Genomic DNA, 16,600 nt, shown 5'->3' with positions numbered 1-16,600 from the left:
TTCTGATAACAATGGCTATGATAAGATGCAAAAGCAGAGTCAACAGGGATGATCATAGCCTACCAGCACAAAAGCATACCTTTTTTCTGTAATAAATCCTAACCTTAACAAAAAAAAAAATATTTTTTAGCATCTATATGGAGCTGAAAAGGCTAAGAACCTCTGTGTGGTTTTTTTTTGTTTCTGAATGTACCTGATGAAAATATTTCCTCTCATTTTCTGTTTTGTTTGAGACCCATCAACTAAACAGAAAGTAATGTCCTCCCATTTAAGGGGACAGACAGCAATAACATATTGACTGAAATGTTATCCCTTCATTACTTTACAAGAAAAACATGTTTATTGCTGACCTAGATTGTAAGCTCCAAGGAGCAGGGCCCTCCTATCCCTCTTTTATTGAACTGTATTGTTGCTGTATTGTCTCCCGTTATATTGTAAAGCGCTGAGCAAACTGCTGGCGCTATATAAATCCTGTATAATAATAATAATAATATAATGAATGTGTCCCCTCTGGTGAGATTTCTCCTCACTTTCTTTTCTAAAACTACTTTTAGGGAGGTTCTTAAGTTAAAATGCATTTTTACCCTAATGCATTCCCTGAATTAAAGTAAAAACATTTTACCACTTATTGTGTTCCCCATCTCTAAACACAGGAGGCTTAGCCAGCAGTGGGAGCCATTGGCTCCTACTGCTACCATTCAATTCCTGTAACGATGGAGTTGTGGGGGGGGGGGGAAACGTGCCATTCTGTTTGTGTCTATGGACAGTCCAGCTTGGCAGCTCACCTGACTGTGTGCCCCCATAGCAAGGGACTTGCTATGGGGGCACACTCAACAGAGGAGGTGCAGAGAGAGCTGGTAGGCAACTCCACAAAAGGGGGTTTGGACCGCTCTCTGCAATATCATTGCAAAGAGCAGGTAAGTATAAACGTCTTTTTAATTTTAGTTAAACCAAAAGACAACAGAGTTTTGACATAAAATGTTTTCTCTTTATCCAGATCTAGCTGGCTGGAGATGGGCTTTAATTTATATTAACAGAAAATGTCTTTTTTGCGGTTTTATAATAATGTTTGAGGCATTGGACTGATCCAGTTCACATATTTGACATGAAAAATCTGTTATTCTGTACAGCCTTTTCCTTTCTGCAAGTTTTATTCACTTTTTGGACTAGTTATGCTAAGCCAAATGTGCATCAGGCATTAATTTTTATTATTTATTTGTCTTTATTTCCTAGTTAGACTTGCTTTAGTTGGAGGTTAATGCCCTTGCTGTAGCACCAGGGTGGTACAGGGGATTTGTAATGTGGCTGCAACCAGTGCTGAAAAACTTTTTGTACAATATTAAAGATCTTAATAACTTAGTATTACAAATACTGATTCATTTTCCTTTACCTAAAAAGCGAAGTAATGCTTTATCTTAATAAAAAAAACAGTGTTTCACATTGTGTTAAAATAGAGGTAAACTCATTAATCATTAAAATCTCATTTACGTTTTTTATATTTTTTTTCTTTGCAATTTTCATAAAAATAATACCTTATTAGCCTGCCATAAAGGTCTGTTCAGGCACTTCATGTTATAGGGTGAAAACATTCTGCCCTTGTCTCCCAGATCTGCACCTGCATTTTCACCCTTCACATGGGCTTTCAGAAGAGACTACAAGAGGTTGTTTCAACACACATTATACAGACATGGTCTATAGACATGGTCCACTGTTGTTACCATCAGGACACCTGCCCTGAGAAATGCCATGAAGCCTTCCCTGATGTGCATGCTGTGACAATAATGAGGCCTAATGACCTCAAGAAAATGAGGGTGACAATCGTGTTGCACACAACGTCACCCTTCTTTCTCCAAAAGCTACAAGTCTGCAACAAAACATTAAAAAAAGTTGCCATTTCTGGAATTCTTCTTTAGGTTTTATACATTTTCCATAATTTAATTCCTTAATGATGCTATATTAATAACAAGTGTTTACCAAATGAATAAGAGTATAAAAATCAGTCCAAGGCCAAACATGCCTATGCTATAATGTGCAGGAGGCAACATAGACATCTGATATCTCGTTTTGTCTTTCAAATCATAATTCATGTCAAATCGTAATTTATTCAGTTTAATAACGTGTTGGGTATCGGATTGTAGAACTGTGCCTTTAAAAATATGGATATCGACTCAATACTAGGCATTTAGAAAGTGTCTGCTGAAGTATCCTAAAGCATTTCAGCTATGCTACATAAAACCCCTCAGCTATTTTAACTGAGTGAGGGCTTAATCAGTAACACCCTCTGGCGGGTCAACAAAAAGCTACTGCAGTTGACAGCTGTGGTTCTTGTTTGGCACTGAAACAGCTAAGGACACTAGAAGAATCATACATGAGGGCCTGAATGGTGTGTATTTCTGTTAAAACATGTTGTAGCAGCTACTTTTGCATATGTAAAGAATTAAGTGTGTCACCCTAGAAACAATGACTCTTAGTCTGCTCCTGCACAGATTGTTGGTCTCCAAACTGGAAAATCTCTGGGTAGGGTGAAACTGACAGTGAAGTTGTCACAATCTGGTGGCAGCGGTGGAATCTGACACTTCTGTCCCCACACAAGTGTAGACAAAGAGACTGCAAAGAGGCTGCACTGAGATGCAACAAAGTATAAAAAATGGGGAAAAGTATTTTATTTAAATAAATAGATATTGTTTATGATACACAGTGCCTTAGCAAATTGCATTTGATTTAATGAAGGTTTAAATCTACTTTAAGAAAATTTGACAAATTTAAAACTAACAAACCAAAAGAAGATGCAAAACATTACCTTACATCCAAATGTATGGCAGGGTTGTGCCTTATCCTACAGTGATCCTGGTGACAGAGAAAATACTCTATAATATTTAGATATGATAGACCCCACTTCTTTTAAACCTCAGCACGACTCCAGTGGACCAATGACAGCACAAAGGGTATGACTCATTGGATTTTAGGTTATAATTAGATTAACTACCTATTATGTTTTCATTAAGGTGTTTTGTGAAAGTAACAATTTAAGTAATTTAACATTACTTAAGTAATGCAAATATTTGACTTAGTTGATTAGTTGGGTACAAAAGCAATGTCCTGTACAATGGAGACATTAGTAAACCATATCATCACATCATTTACTGTATGTTCATTGATAAGTGATTTGTAATTATTTTTAGTCAATCTAGTGATTTTTACATCTCTGCACCTCTCCCTGTTCAGTCTGCCTATAGGACCTTGAGTTAACATTATCACTTTTGTCCAGTAAAAAACTGACCTAGGAAGTAGTAAGAGTAGTCAGTAGCACAATGATTGTGAAAGAAGTGAAAGTATGTGTATCACAGGAATGGCTGAACAAACATTTAAAAAGTAACACAAGTAAAAAAAATAATAATTTGTGGCTGGAAATATGTGACTTTGGGGTAATTAAGGTCAGGACATTTCCATTAGATTATGTGTCAAAGGTTGCACTCCAAAAAAGTTTTGTCAAAGTAGGGCTCAGAGCACGGGACTTGGGCATGGTTATAGTGTAGCTTTTTTTGTAGCTCCAAATGGCAGCTAATGCCCAATGCTGTCTAGAGATGCACTGTCCACCCACTGTAAAATATTTGTGGTGAATCGCCCCTTAAAGAAGAACTATGGTCATTTAATAAAATTTAAGTCAGTAGATACAAATACTGTAGCTGCTGACTTTTAATAAACAGACACTTACCAGCTCAGAAGTCCAGCTCTGTCTTCACCCGGGGTTGGTAGTTCACTGATCTTTGGCTCCCCAGTGCCACCATCTTTGCTGTGGGAAGCTGGTTGTGACTGCACATACACGAGACACACTACTCTTTGAGACTAGTCCTGCAGCCTCCTGGGACATGTTATCAATATCAGGAGGTTGTGGGAGGGAAGGAGGGCAGGCCAGACATTTCTTTGCCTGTGTGTGAGGGGGGTTTCCATCAGAAAAAGCTACTCACTCCCAGCGGGAAAAAAAAGCCGCCAATAATGGTGGGGGTGAGGGGAAGAAGGAGATTGAGCAGAACCTTAGCTTTTAAGTAAAGCTCTGCATTAAATAATATACTCTAATGTAATTCTCTAATATACTCTAAAACTGCCTCTTCTATTTCTCTTATATTACAATCTAATCATGCTGCTTACTGTTCAGTCACTGTGCCTATTGTTTCTTAGATAACACGCAAATTTTTATTTCAAGATAAAATCTGCATTAGCTTTTAGTATTTAATGCCTATTCAAGTACTCATATATTGTCCCGATTCTAGTCAAACGCATACCAGAAAGTATTTGAATTTTTGGAAATTTATTGGAGATACATGGATGAAAGAGTGCTTGAGAATGCGTGGTTGTGGTTCTGAAGTATTTTCTTGTTTAGATATTTTGTTATGTTTGTAAGACAGTGCAGTTTGAAACTGCAAAAAAAGAGGCTCACAACAAACTGTAATAATAACCCATTGTGCCATTGGCCAATTTTTTCAAAGTTGAGGACTTTAGCTTTATATTTTTCATTTTCATATCTGTTGTGGCTGATACGTACACCATTCAATTCAGGCCTATTGCATGTTATGGATAACAAATCGGGTGTCACCGACAAAACTACCTAAAAAAGCTTTTTTGTTGTAATATACCAAATTAAGCTAATGCTTTAATTAAGTCAGGATAAATGTAAAAAAATCAATTAGACATCCAAAATATGTGATGCCAAAATTCAGCATTGCAGACGCAGTCCATTAAAATCATACAATTCCATAAACCCACATACAGTCAGGTCCATAAATATTGGGACATCAACACAATTCTAACATTTTTGGCTCTATACACCACCACAATGGATTTGAAATGAAATGAACAAGATGTGCTTTAATTGCAGACTGTCAGCTTTAATTTGAGGGCATTTACATCCAAATCAGGTGAATGGTGTAGGAATTACAACAGTTTGCATATGTGCCTCCCACTTTTTAAGGGACTAAAAGTAATGGGACAGAATAATAATCATAAATCAAACTTTCACTTTTTAATACTTGGTTGCAAATCCTTTGCAGTCAATTACAGCCTGAAGTGTGGAACGCATAGACATCACCAGACGCTGGGTTTCATCCCTGGTGATGCTCTGCCAGGCCTCTACTGCAACTGTCTTCAGTTCCTGCTTGTTCTTGGGGCATTTTCTCTTCAGTTTTGTCTTCAGCAAGTGAAATGCATGCTCAATCAGATTCAGGTCAGGTGATTGACTTGGCCATTGCCTAACATTCCACGTCTTTCCCTTAAAAAACTCTTTGGTTGCTTTTGCAGGATGCTTTGGGTCATTGTCCATCTGCACTGTGAAGCGGCATCCAATGAGTTCTGAAGCATTTGGCTGAATATGAGCAGATAATATTGCCTGAAACACTTCAGAATTCATCCTGCTGCTTTTGTCCGCAGTCACATCATCAATAAACACAAGAGAACCAGTTCCATTGGCAGCCATACATGCCCACGCCATGACACTACCACCACCATGCTTCACTGATGAGGTGGTATGCTTAGGATCATGAGCAGTTCCTTTCCTTCTCCATACTCTTCTCTTCCCATCATTCTGGTACAAGTTGATCTTGGTCTCATCTGTCCATAGGATGTTGTTCCAGAACTGTGAAGGCTTTTTTAGATGTCGTTTGGCAAACTCTAATCTGGCCTTCCAGTTTTTGAGGCTCACCAATGGTTTACATCTTGTGGTGAACCCTCTGTATTCACTCTGGTGAAGTCTTCTCTTGATTGTTGACTTTGACACATACACCTACCTCCTGGAGAGTGTTCTTGATCTGGCCAACTGTTGTGAAGGGTGTTTTCTTCACCAGGGAAAGAATTCTTCGGTCATCCACCACAGTTGTTTTCCTTGGTCTACCGGGTCTTTGGGTGTTGCTGAGCTCTCCGGTGCATTCCTTCTTTTTAAGAATGTTCCAAACAGTTGTTTTGGCCACGCCTAATGTTTTTTCTATCTCTCTGATGGGTTTGTCTTGTTTTTTCAGCCTAATGATGGCCTGCTTCACTGATAGTGACAGCTCTTTGGATCTCATCTTGAGAGTTGACAGCAACAGATTCCAAATGCAAATAACACACTTGAAATGAACTCTGGACCTTTTATCTGCTCATTGTAATTGGGATAATGAGGGAATAACACACACCTGGCCATGGAACAGCTGAGAAGCCAATTGTCCCATTACTTTTGGTCCCTTAAAAAGTGGGAGGCAAATATGCAAACTGTTGTAATTCCTACACCGTTCACCTGATTTGGATGTAAATACCCTCAAATTAAAGCTGACACTCTGCAGTTAAAGCACATCTTGTTTGTTTCATTTCAAATCCATCGTGGTGGTGTATAGAGCCAAAAATGTTAGAATTGTGTCGATGTCCCAATATTTATGGACCTGACTGTACACTCAAAGGCATCTCCCAAGCATGTATTATAAAAGATTGGCGTTTTCCCCATGAAGTCACAATAAAAGGGGACTCTTTTGATGCTGTATGGCATTTTTTTTTTACATTTTTTGGGAATGTACCTGCTGACAGTGCCCACCTCCCCAAGCCCTTTTGTGACAGCCCCTTGCCTGTGGCCTTGCAAATGGCCAGAATGTATAATTAACATTTTCCTTCCTTAGATTTCAAAGAGATTTGATATTAAGTTTGAACTTTACGGTCTTCATGAAGGATTCATTGAAACCCCTGAAAATCCTGTAGATTTGCTTATCCCTGGTTAGGAACATACACCAGCATGTATAGCCAACATGGGCAACTCACTTTAATCCAATCATTGTGGTGTCAAGGTAGAAGTTGACTACCCAAGAACTTCACAAGAGATGTGAAAGTTTGTGAAATCACCCTGATCTAATTTACTTCATCTAGCCATTAAATGCCACAATGCCTGGGAGATACAGTATGTTGATTGTTTGAGTTACATAGCTGAAGGTATTCATTGTTGTCAAATTGTCAAGTTAAAGATGGTAAAACAGAATATAGGTGGTTGACAAGTAGTGATGAAGATCCACACCTGTTGAGGCTTAATTAATCCAATTTGATGTGGCCTCTTTTAAGATTCTTTTCAACCAGTTATCCTCTCTGCCTATAATGTAAACCTCATTGTCATTGAAAGAAGGTTCATTTCCCTGTGGAGAGACTAATGATTTTTGACCTGCTGAGTTTTCCCTTAAAATGTGGGGACACGCTTTTTTTAGGCAGTCGTTTTGTCACCTCAATATTTAATCCTGACTACACTAGACTGCATATACCAGACTACTTTATATGGTCTTGGACTATGAACTTTCCCCCATAGCAAGCCTCTTGCTATGGGGGCACTCGAGTGAGTGAATTCCCAAGCTGCGCTGTGACCATCCATAGACACACACAGTGCAGTGCAGCTCCGTCCTGTGCTTCCTCCTCACAGGATTTGACTGACAGCAGCAGCAGCCAATGGCTCCAGCTGCTCTCTGTAAAGCCCATGATTGCAGGAAGAGAGGAGAGCAGGGCTGCCAGTGGGGACAGTGCTGAATCAAGAGTGGTAAGGTAAGTGTTTTGGGAGGGGGGTAGTCACGGACGTTGGAAGGTTTTTTACCTTAATGCAGAGAATGCATTAAGGATAAGTTCACCTTTGGGAACATGTTACACATTCCACCCGTTTTTAGGGTAATGCTGCAGCTGCCGCCTGGTGCCCCCCCCCTCTGACAGAAGTACAGGGAGAAGTTCCGCATACTATTTGTCAGATTTGAAAACACTGTGGCTGTGCAGGGCTCTGCCCACACAGGCGCGTCCATTAATTCACAGACTTGCGTGAATGAATGAACTGCAAGTCCCGACAGCCATATCGGCTATCGGCTTGTAGTTTTCAATGAGTTCATTGAATCTTCCTGTCAGTATATCTGCTTGACTGTACATCCTTTACGGGCAAGCAGATATACTGACAGGTCTGCAGAAGACCTGAATGGCATCAGCTATTTGCTGATCGCTGGCGCAATGCTTTACAGGCTCCTGCAACCAAAAATAATAAATGCACATTTTTTTACCTGCAAAAAAATGTGCACTTATTATTTTTGTGCAATAGGTGAACGTATCCTTCAAGGTAAAAAAAAAAACACATTTTGGCTTTAGATCCATTTCAAAGCAAAATTATCCAGTTTTAAAATAGCCCCTTTTATCCTATGTTATCAGTTTACTAAAACACTCCTATGAGGCATATTTACATAATATATCAATCAATTTTGTTTTGACTTCTTATTTTCCATGCACAGCATTATTCATTCAGGATGAAAATTGGGAAGCCCTGCTTTGCACAGTGCAAAGTCATCTTCCATCTTGCTTGAGGTGATTGTAGCCATATTAGTGCACTTGCAACAGAAACAATGAGTACTGTCCATGATACTTTTTGTATTTGCACTAACATCCAATTTTTCTGCTACTGCTTGGACCTTGAAGAAGGGGACATACTCCGAAAGCTTGTCCTGAAAAATTGGATGTTAGTGCAAATAAAAAAAGTATCAGGGAGAGTACTCATTGTTTCTGTTGCAAGTGCACTAATAAGTCAAAATTAGGAAGTTTAGGTCACCATAACTAGTGTCTCCATTAGAAGATTTCTCTTCTATCCTTGAGGGTGAATTTCCCTAATGGGAGCACAGACAGCAATAAAAACCTAATAGGTGTTCTAATCCCTATCCACTCTATCTAATAATAATATTAATAATAAAAAATAAATAATAATTTTGTTAGGGGACAAGAATTGAAGGGAGATCTTCCCAATTGGACACAGATGGCAAAAAACAAGGGTTATACCTCTCCCTCATTCTATACAAAATAAATACAAGTTTTTCATTTTGTTCTGCTTTAACTGAGTTTAGATAACCTCTTTAAGTTCAAACAGGTACATAGGCAGAAAAACTGCACATCTCAGTCTTTTATTACCAGTCATAAGACATTAATTCTTGTGGATGATTTTTAATGATATTGGCATAATGCAATAAAACATGGAGACTCAACTGTCTGAGACCAGGACAGGAGAATAATTATATAGTTACAGGTCTGATTCAAGCACATATTATAACAATTAAGGCAGATTTAAAAAGAGTACAGTTTGGCTTCTTTATCCCTTATGTCACCATAATATGTTTTCTTTGTGGTAAATGGATAATAAAATTTGCTGTTTTCTTTTTTACCTAAGATCACTTCATAACCCAGCAATTATGAGCACAGGAAATGCAGGCACCCTATGACTTGTTAACACAATCTGCCTGCAATTGGCCAGAAAATGAAAAAGAACATGTTTTATTGTTTGTTGGCTGAGTCAGGGAGAACAGAGAAGACTCTGGCAGCATATAATTTGGAAGAAGAGATGCAAATTCAGTAACCCCGGTAATCCTGTATCGAATCACAAACTTGTATAGAGCTGAGGAAAAAAGGTTGCAAAGCTTCACAATATGTACCATACATTTGGTCTTTCTTAACACAATTTACTTTGCTATTACATTACAAAACACATAGTTTAAATATTCAAGACCAATGAAAGAAAAAGTGAGCAAACAGGTATACAATCTGCAATGACGAGTAGTAACTAATTTGCAACTAACATTTTGGTGTTATGCAGTATGTTTTTTCTGCAAACATAATTCTATATGCATTCAAGTTCAAGTCTATCTTTTTAAAATAGTTTCAGTAGTGCTGCGGAACATCCAGGTGGTCTGCAAAAAAACTCGAGATGGTCATATTTTTTTTTCTTTTTGAAGCAGAGGATTGCCCCAAGGCAACCTTTAATAAACACATCCCTTGTTAAGTGCTTTCCTTATGATAGACTCATAATCACAGATAATATCAAGGGCAAAAGATACCAGCTGATTCTTTTCTGTCGTCCTGACATTCTTTCTTACCTGTTTGGGCTCTTGGGACTTAATGGTGTACTCTTGCACTGATCATTGTAAGATGCCAACACATTGGGCAGGTAGCATTGAACTGCATTTTTGCCTGCTTACTTATGTCAAAAGTCTTTGAAAATGCTTTTACAGCATTTTGTTGACTAATTTGATTGGCTCAAAAAAACTTTTCTATGTGGTGCACTGGCTTTTTTTTATAATCAGGCAATTTTGTACTTCATCAGAATTTCATTGTGACAGGTAAACGACACCATACCTTTTTATGTCAAACCCAAAACTACAGTTACAAAAACACAAAGCTCTTCCATTGATCACATCATCCTAGAGTTTCAGATTTTTCTTGTCCTCTATGAATGTAGTTATCCACATTCAACTGTACTTGTTCTTTAAATGAAAATGTAAAATTCCATTTGAATGTGACTACTGCTTATGACCTGGATAAATAAAAACATTCATACATACATTGATGATTTTTAAAACATTATATAGGAAAAATATGGTAATTTAAAATGTTATCTCTTTGATTACGCTCTAATTTTAAAATTCATATTGCTGGTTTATTGGTTATTATTTTGTAGTAAAAGAAAAAGCTTTACTAACAAATTAGAGATGTATTTTAATGATAAGAACATCAGGCTGAATTCTAAAGTGAAATATTTGTTACAAAGCCATGTTACTGTGGGCATCAAAGTGGGAAAGCACATTGTTGATACAACATTTTTATGTATGAGGTCATCCATCTGCTCACTCTGTTCCTTTCTATTTCAGTATATTTACATGCAGCTTCCAGAGATTGGATAAAAAGACTCTGAAACCAAAACATGCTTAGGAAAAAAACATGTAATGATGTATTAATGAATACAAAACTGCATTAATGTGTGCAATTTACACTCACCGGCTATTTTATTAGGTACACCTTGCTAGTACTAGCTTGGACCCCCTTCTGCCTTCAGAACTGCCTTAATTCTTCTTGGCATAGGTTTAACAAGGTGTTGGAAACATTCCTCAGAGACTTTGGTCCATATTGACATGAGTTACTGTTGCCTTTCTATCATCTTGAACCAATCTGCCCATTCTCCTCTGACCTCTGACATCAACAAGGCATTTTTGCCACACAACTGCTGCTCATTGGATATTTTCTCTTTTTCGGACCATTCTCTGTAAACCCTAGAGATGGTTGTGCGTGAAAATCCCATTAGATCAGCAGTTTTTTAAATACTGAGACCAGCCCGTCTGGCACCAACAACCATGCCACGTTCAAAGTCACTTAAATCCCATTTCTTCCCCATTCTGATGCTCAGTTTGACCTTCAGCAAGTCTTCTTCACTACATCTAGATGCCTAAATGAATTGAGCTGCTGCCATGTGATTGCCTGATTAGCAATTTGTGTTACCAAGCATTTGAACAGGCGTACCTAATAAAGTGGTCAGTGAATGTATATCTGCCTGAAGTTCAGCTTTAATTTACTATTGTATTGAGTTAACCATTTAGGATGTTATAGTTGAAAATGGCTTCTGAAACTATCAGTTGCCTAGCTCTCCGTAGCTTCAGAAGAAACTCAGAAGTCCTGATGTGAATACTTGTTCCAAGACTGTAACTTAGCCGGTAGTAACTGCATTAGCTTGACATACAATTACTATTTCCAAAAGCAGAGGTCACCAGTGGTAGCCTACATATTTCTCTCAGTAGAGATTTCTTGGCATCAATAAAAAAAATATTTTAAGATTAGTAAGCACACAGATTTGTCAGTATTAGAATATTAATTTCTATCTTCTAGGATACTCCAGGATCATGTCATAGAATCAAGTGAGACTTTTGTCCCTTGTTCGATGTAGATATTGTTATTTTTCTGTTCTATATCTTGTCAAGGAAGTCACATTCTTGGACTGAGCATGAAATGATTGGCTTCATTCAGAACAAAAGGTTTTCATCAATATCACCTATAAAGCAAAAGAAAATTATATTTTTTATGTAGAAACTAGAAAAAGTTCCCTAAAACAGGTGGTTCTCCAGATCAGTGTTTCCCAACCTTTTTTCAGTCTAGGCTCCCCATTCTAAAATTAACTATTCTAACAGTTTTAGATAATGCAGCAACATCCACACACGCAGGACACCCAACGCTGGAGGTGATTTATTCTTCCAAAGCAAATACACTTTTGGTACTGACAAGTATTCCAATACTTCTCTTCTCCCTCAGTTTTCTTCTATCACTCAGCTAATGTGACCCCAGCACTGACAAAGAGGAATGGGGGAGGGTCAAACAAGGATGCTGTGCAGGAAACCAACATCCTCTTTATCAACTGATAATGTCATTGGTTGTTAGGACATCGACGGCTAGAAGGTCGTAATGGTTCACAATGAAAACCTATGGCTTTGTGTAACTAAAAAGCAGGCTTGTTCCACCCGCAAGCTTGTATACAAATTTTGGGCAATTTTTTTAGATTTTGCCAAGGCACCCCTGAAGAAACCTCAAAGCACCCTGGGGTGTCTGGGCACCCTGGCTGAAAAAGGCTGCTCCAGATCATCACCGCAATGTGTACAATGTGTGTTTTCTAACATCATACATAAGAACACACATATAGAGTAAATGTGCATGTTCTGTCAAAAAGGAGCTGAGAAGAATAGTGCCTTTACAATTGCTGATGCAACAAATGAGTCCCCAGCAAAGAGGAATCCTGAGACTTTAGTTTGGGGTTGGGCATTGGAATAACAAACCGATTATGAAAAAACTGTTGTGAGACCAAAAGCAGGAGGCCAAGGTTCTTCATGGGCTGTGATGCTGTGGAGTAAGTAAGATTCAGTGCTGTCGCGTGGGAACTGGTTTGTTGATACAGGTAAAATCAAGGGAAGTAATGCCACTGGTGCCGACAATGCCACCCTGAATGCAGCCAGTGGAAGGGGGCAGCTTATTGTAGGTAATGGAGACACAAATAAAGAGCGTAGATAGGTGTCAGTAATATAGAATGTTTTAATTAGGATAAAAGCAATATCCACTACTATCAAAAGCCACACAGCTCCAGCGAAGGCAGCAAAGTAAAGCCCAGCAGAGATTCCTAGCTTGGTGCCAGCAATCTTCCACAGAGAAAGCTGGCACTGGTGTACAAGGATCAGCACAGACCCGCAGGAGTGCTACACAAGCCTACATATCATTTTAAATATCCTCGCTATCATTGCAAAACTAGATTCGAGAAAGGGGTGAATTGATAGAAATGTGTTGCTTGATCATTTTCAGCTTCCACATATGCTCCTGTGTAGACTGTGTAGTGCTCCTGCAGGTGTGAGCTGATCCTAATATGCCATTATCTGTACAAGCTGGATCCTCTCCCAAAATCTATGATCATGATGCTGCAGTTAGTGTGCTGTGTGACCCTGGATGGATGACATTCCTTGGCCAATTGTGCCCTTATGTTCCTGGCTACCAACTGAGTCTTTGTCATGGACTTTTTTGAAATAGATTTTTATCTTTTTCTATTTTTATCAGAGATTTATTGAGATCTTGATGCAGGAAGACCAAGTGGCATTCAGACAAAATGAAAAGCAACAAAGCTGTTAAACAAGATATGGAAAACAGAGTATATTTTTGTACAGGTGTTCTGGGACAGGGGAAAATATACCAAGGGCCCTTTTCAATTTATGGGCCTAACAATATTAGCTGTGGGTCAGGCAGATGCTGGATCCCCCACCTATTGTCAAGTAAACTTATACACTGCTCAGTTATAGGGTAAGTGATGAACAAGTGACATTATTTATAATGCCCTTACCAGCCTTCAGGTTGGTAATATCCAAATGATGTTGGACAGAGAATATACCCATAACTCCTGTCCTGACAATCCACTGAATGCTTGGAAATGCCCCATGAATATATGTTTCCCACCATTAGCAGCTCGGTGAGACAGATGAAAGAGAGGTGGCAGGACAGCCAGCTGTACAGACTTCTTTTCCCATTGCTACCAGAGTACTGCTGTCTTAGCATCTTTTTTACCAGCCCTGATATTCTACCAGCTGTGGCCTCTATTATCAGCCTCAAAATTCTCCCAGCTGTCCACCTGTGTCACCCGGGCTAACCTGAACTTCACTGTGACGGACACTGACTGAGAGGATAACACAAATAGCCATTTGTGTACCTTACTGGTTATTGGAATAGTGATTTTTCTCTAGGCTCTGCTATTACAGAGCCTTAAAAAGACTGTATAACTAAGCCTATGAGGAGCATGTGGACTACCCTTGAACCACATAACACCAATAAAACTAATTTTGGGCTTTCAGAAGGGTAGCGGCTCTACTTTTGTCTCTGGTGCTATAATTGTCATCGGGTCATGGACTGCTTAGAACCAGCACCCATAGGTTGGTGGAATGGGGGATAAAAAGATTGGAGAGGAGCAGTTAAAGCTCTTTGCAGCTTATAGAGACTGTGCTGTGCTGCCACCTAGTACCTTGTTTGAGCCATAGAGACATTGCTTTGAGGAACTCCTGTTTGCACAGCTTCATAATCTGTGTAATATTTTTGTTACTGTTGGTTGTTTTGTACTGTATGCATACTCTTTGCCATTATGAGCCTGTTTGTATTATTAATCCCACTCTGCATATATTTATTCTGCATATTGTTCCAGATTTATCTTTCCTTATCCTTTTTATCGTTTATAAGTATTTCACTGAATTTAGGGATGCAAAAGAGCAGTTTAGTGTACACGACCAGGAAAACCACTGCGGTCAGCTCCTGTTAAGAAAAATTATAACTAAAGGCTTGTTGCTGTTTCACATGTTCCATAGGCAGTATATCATCAGATAATTGTGCAAAAGAGTCATTATATTGTGTTCTATGTTCCGATTTAAACTGTTGGTTCTTTTCCATTATCAGACACAAGAAAACCACCTACAGTTTACAAACTGATGCTACATAAAGTGGAATCATTTACATCTATATATTCCTGCTACTTCTGTAAGCCCTCAATAAGCTACTACTTGCAGATTATTGAAGGCACAAAAAATTGTGATCACTGTGGACACCTTTCTCCACATCAGAAGCATTGTGGGAAAACCACTGGCTTATGTGTTCCACTGGTAGTATATAAGCCGTCCAATACTTTGTACAATTCAAGGCAGAAATTATAAACACTGTGGTGGGGTTTAAGCATACTTTACACATGAATATTACCATCTTTGATTCCAAAACAGTGGCACCACTCCTGCAGGGAAATGTGTTTATCATTATTTGTGTTGCAGCCCTGTAAAAATGCCGTCACACAATGTTCCATTGGGATCAATGGGGCACGCAGTGCAGAAAGTTCTGATCTTGTGAGCAGCCTGCAATACAATACAGAGCAAGCAAAAGACATGAAGAGATGACAAAGATCTTGGTATCATATATATATTTGATACTATAAGATGGTGTCTTAAAAGAACAAGTAAGCAAGAGTAGATTGACAATATTAATAGAAAAGAGTGTAATAAAGTGTAATAAATCGAGGCCGCGGCCTCGATTTATTCGCGGGCCGACTTGCGGCACCGCCGCCGAATCGCGGCGCCGCCGCTCCGTCCCTCGGCTCCTGCCCTCTGACACACAGGGGGGTGGTCCTCCCCAGGCGGCCCCTGACCCTCTCCACCGTCTCCAGGGCCACAGCAGCCTGACGCAGGGTGACAACAACCACCCCACCAAAGATCAGCAAGCAAGGACCACCAAGCTGACAGCAGCCCAGGACCACCCCAGGATACCTGCACGGCAGCACCACCAGAACGGGTAAGCTGCCACCACCGATCCCCACAGACCTGCCAGCCTCCGCAGGGCCCTCCCCACTAGCCCTGTGTCCATCCCTGACCACCAGGAACCAGCTCAGGCCCACTGATCGCTGCTCCGCTGCCCAACCCATACATCGGTTCTGGGCCCACCCCTGGACACCCTGCACCCAGCTACCGGGCACCCAGCTACCACCCCTGGACACCCTGCACCCAGCTACCGGGCACCCAGCTACCACCCCTGGACACCCAGCACCCAGCTACCGGGCACCCAGCTACCGGACACCCAGCTACCACCCCTGGACACCCAGCTACCGGGCACCTAGCTACCACCCCTGGACACCCAGCTACCGGGCACCCAGCTACCACCCCTGGACACCCAGCACCCAGCTACCAGGCACCCAGCTACCACCTCTGGACACCCAACACCCGGACCACCCTGCGAATCAAGACGTCGCCCAGTGAATCTCCCAGACCACCCAGCGAATCTCAAGTCTCCGAGCCGCCAGCATCACCAGACGCCGTGCCTACCAACACCCCCAGACATCGCACCCTACGACCCCTCCACTCGCCGATCCACCGGACCCACTGAAGACCCCTCGGACGCCAGCATACTGCACCCACAGATTGCAGCTACAGAAGGACTCTAGTGGACTCCTCCACGGTGATACAGACTCTCCACATCACCTCACCCTGACCCGTATCCCTTCACCTCCCCTGACCCGAACAGCACTGCACTCACCCCAGCATGCCACCTGCACTTCTCCTCCTCGTTTTCCTCTCCTCCATCCCAAAAATCGCCTCCCTCTACCCGCCCACCCCCCCAAAACAGCTCTACATTGCCCCTTCACTTCTGCCCTCTCCCCACTACGGCACTCACCACCTCCTCCTGGTACTCCACTCCCCGGTCGACCCACGTGCCACCACTACCAGACCCACACGCTCCTACACCTCCCATTCCCATGCCACCCTCCTCA

The 16,600-nt window shown here is 40.6% G+C and overlaps 1 protein-coding gene across 1 annotated transcript in view; it reads right to left on the bottom strand.

Moving 5' to 3' along the window:
* Window positions 1-8,902: 8,902 nt before the first annotated feature.
* Window positions 8,903-16,600, bottom strand: part of LOC149460503 (uncharacterized) — a 73,399-nt gene continuing 65,701 nt past the window's right edge. The window contains exons 10-11 of the mRNA XM_089679564.1: window positions 15,046-15,194; window positions 8,903-11,830 (exon numbers count right to left, since the gene is read on the bottom strand). Coding sequence (XP_089535690.1) covers window positions 11,802-11,830; window positions 15,046-15,194 — 178 coding nt within the window. The 3' untranslated portion in view covers window positions 8,903-11,801. The remainder of the gene's footprint in view (window positions 11,831-15,045; window positions 15,195-16,600) is intronic.

This window comes from Staurois parvus, unplaced genomic scaffold, assembly GCF_062004578.1.
Source record: "Staurois parvus isolate SC_StPar_1 unplaced genomic scaffold, SC_StPar_1.0 ptg000227l, whole genome shotgun sequence".
Lineage (NCBI taxonomy): Eukaryota > Metazoa > Chordata > Amphibia > Anura > Ranidae > Staurois > Staurois parvus.
Note: the sequence above shows the minus strand (reverse complement) of the source record. Positions and strands in the feature narration are given on the sequence as shown.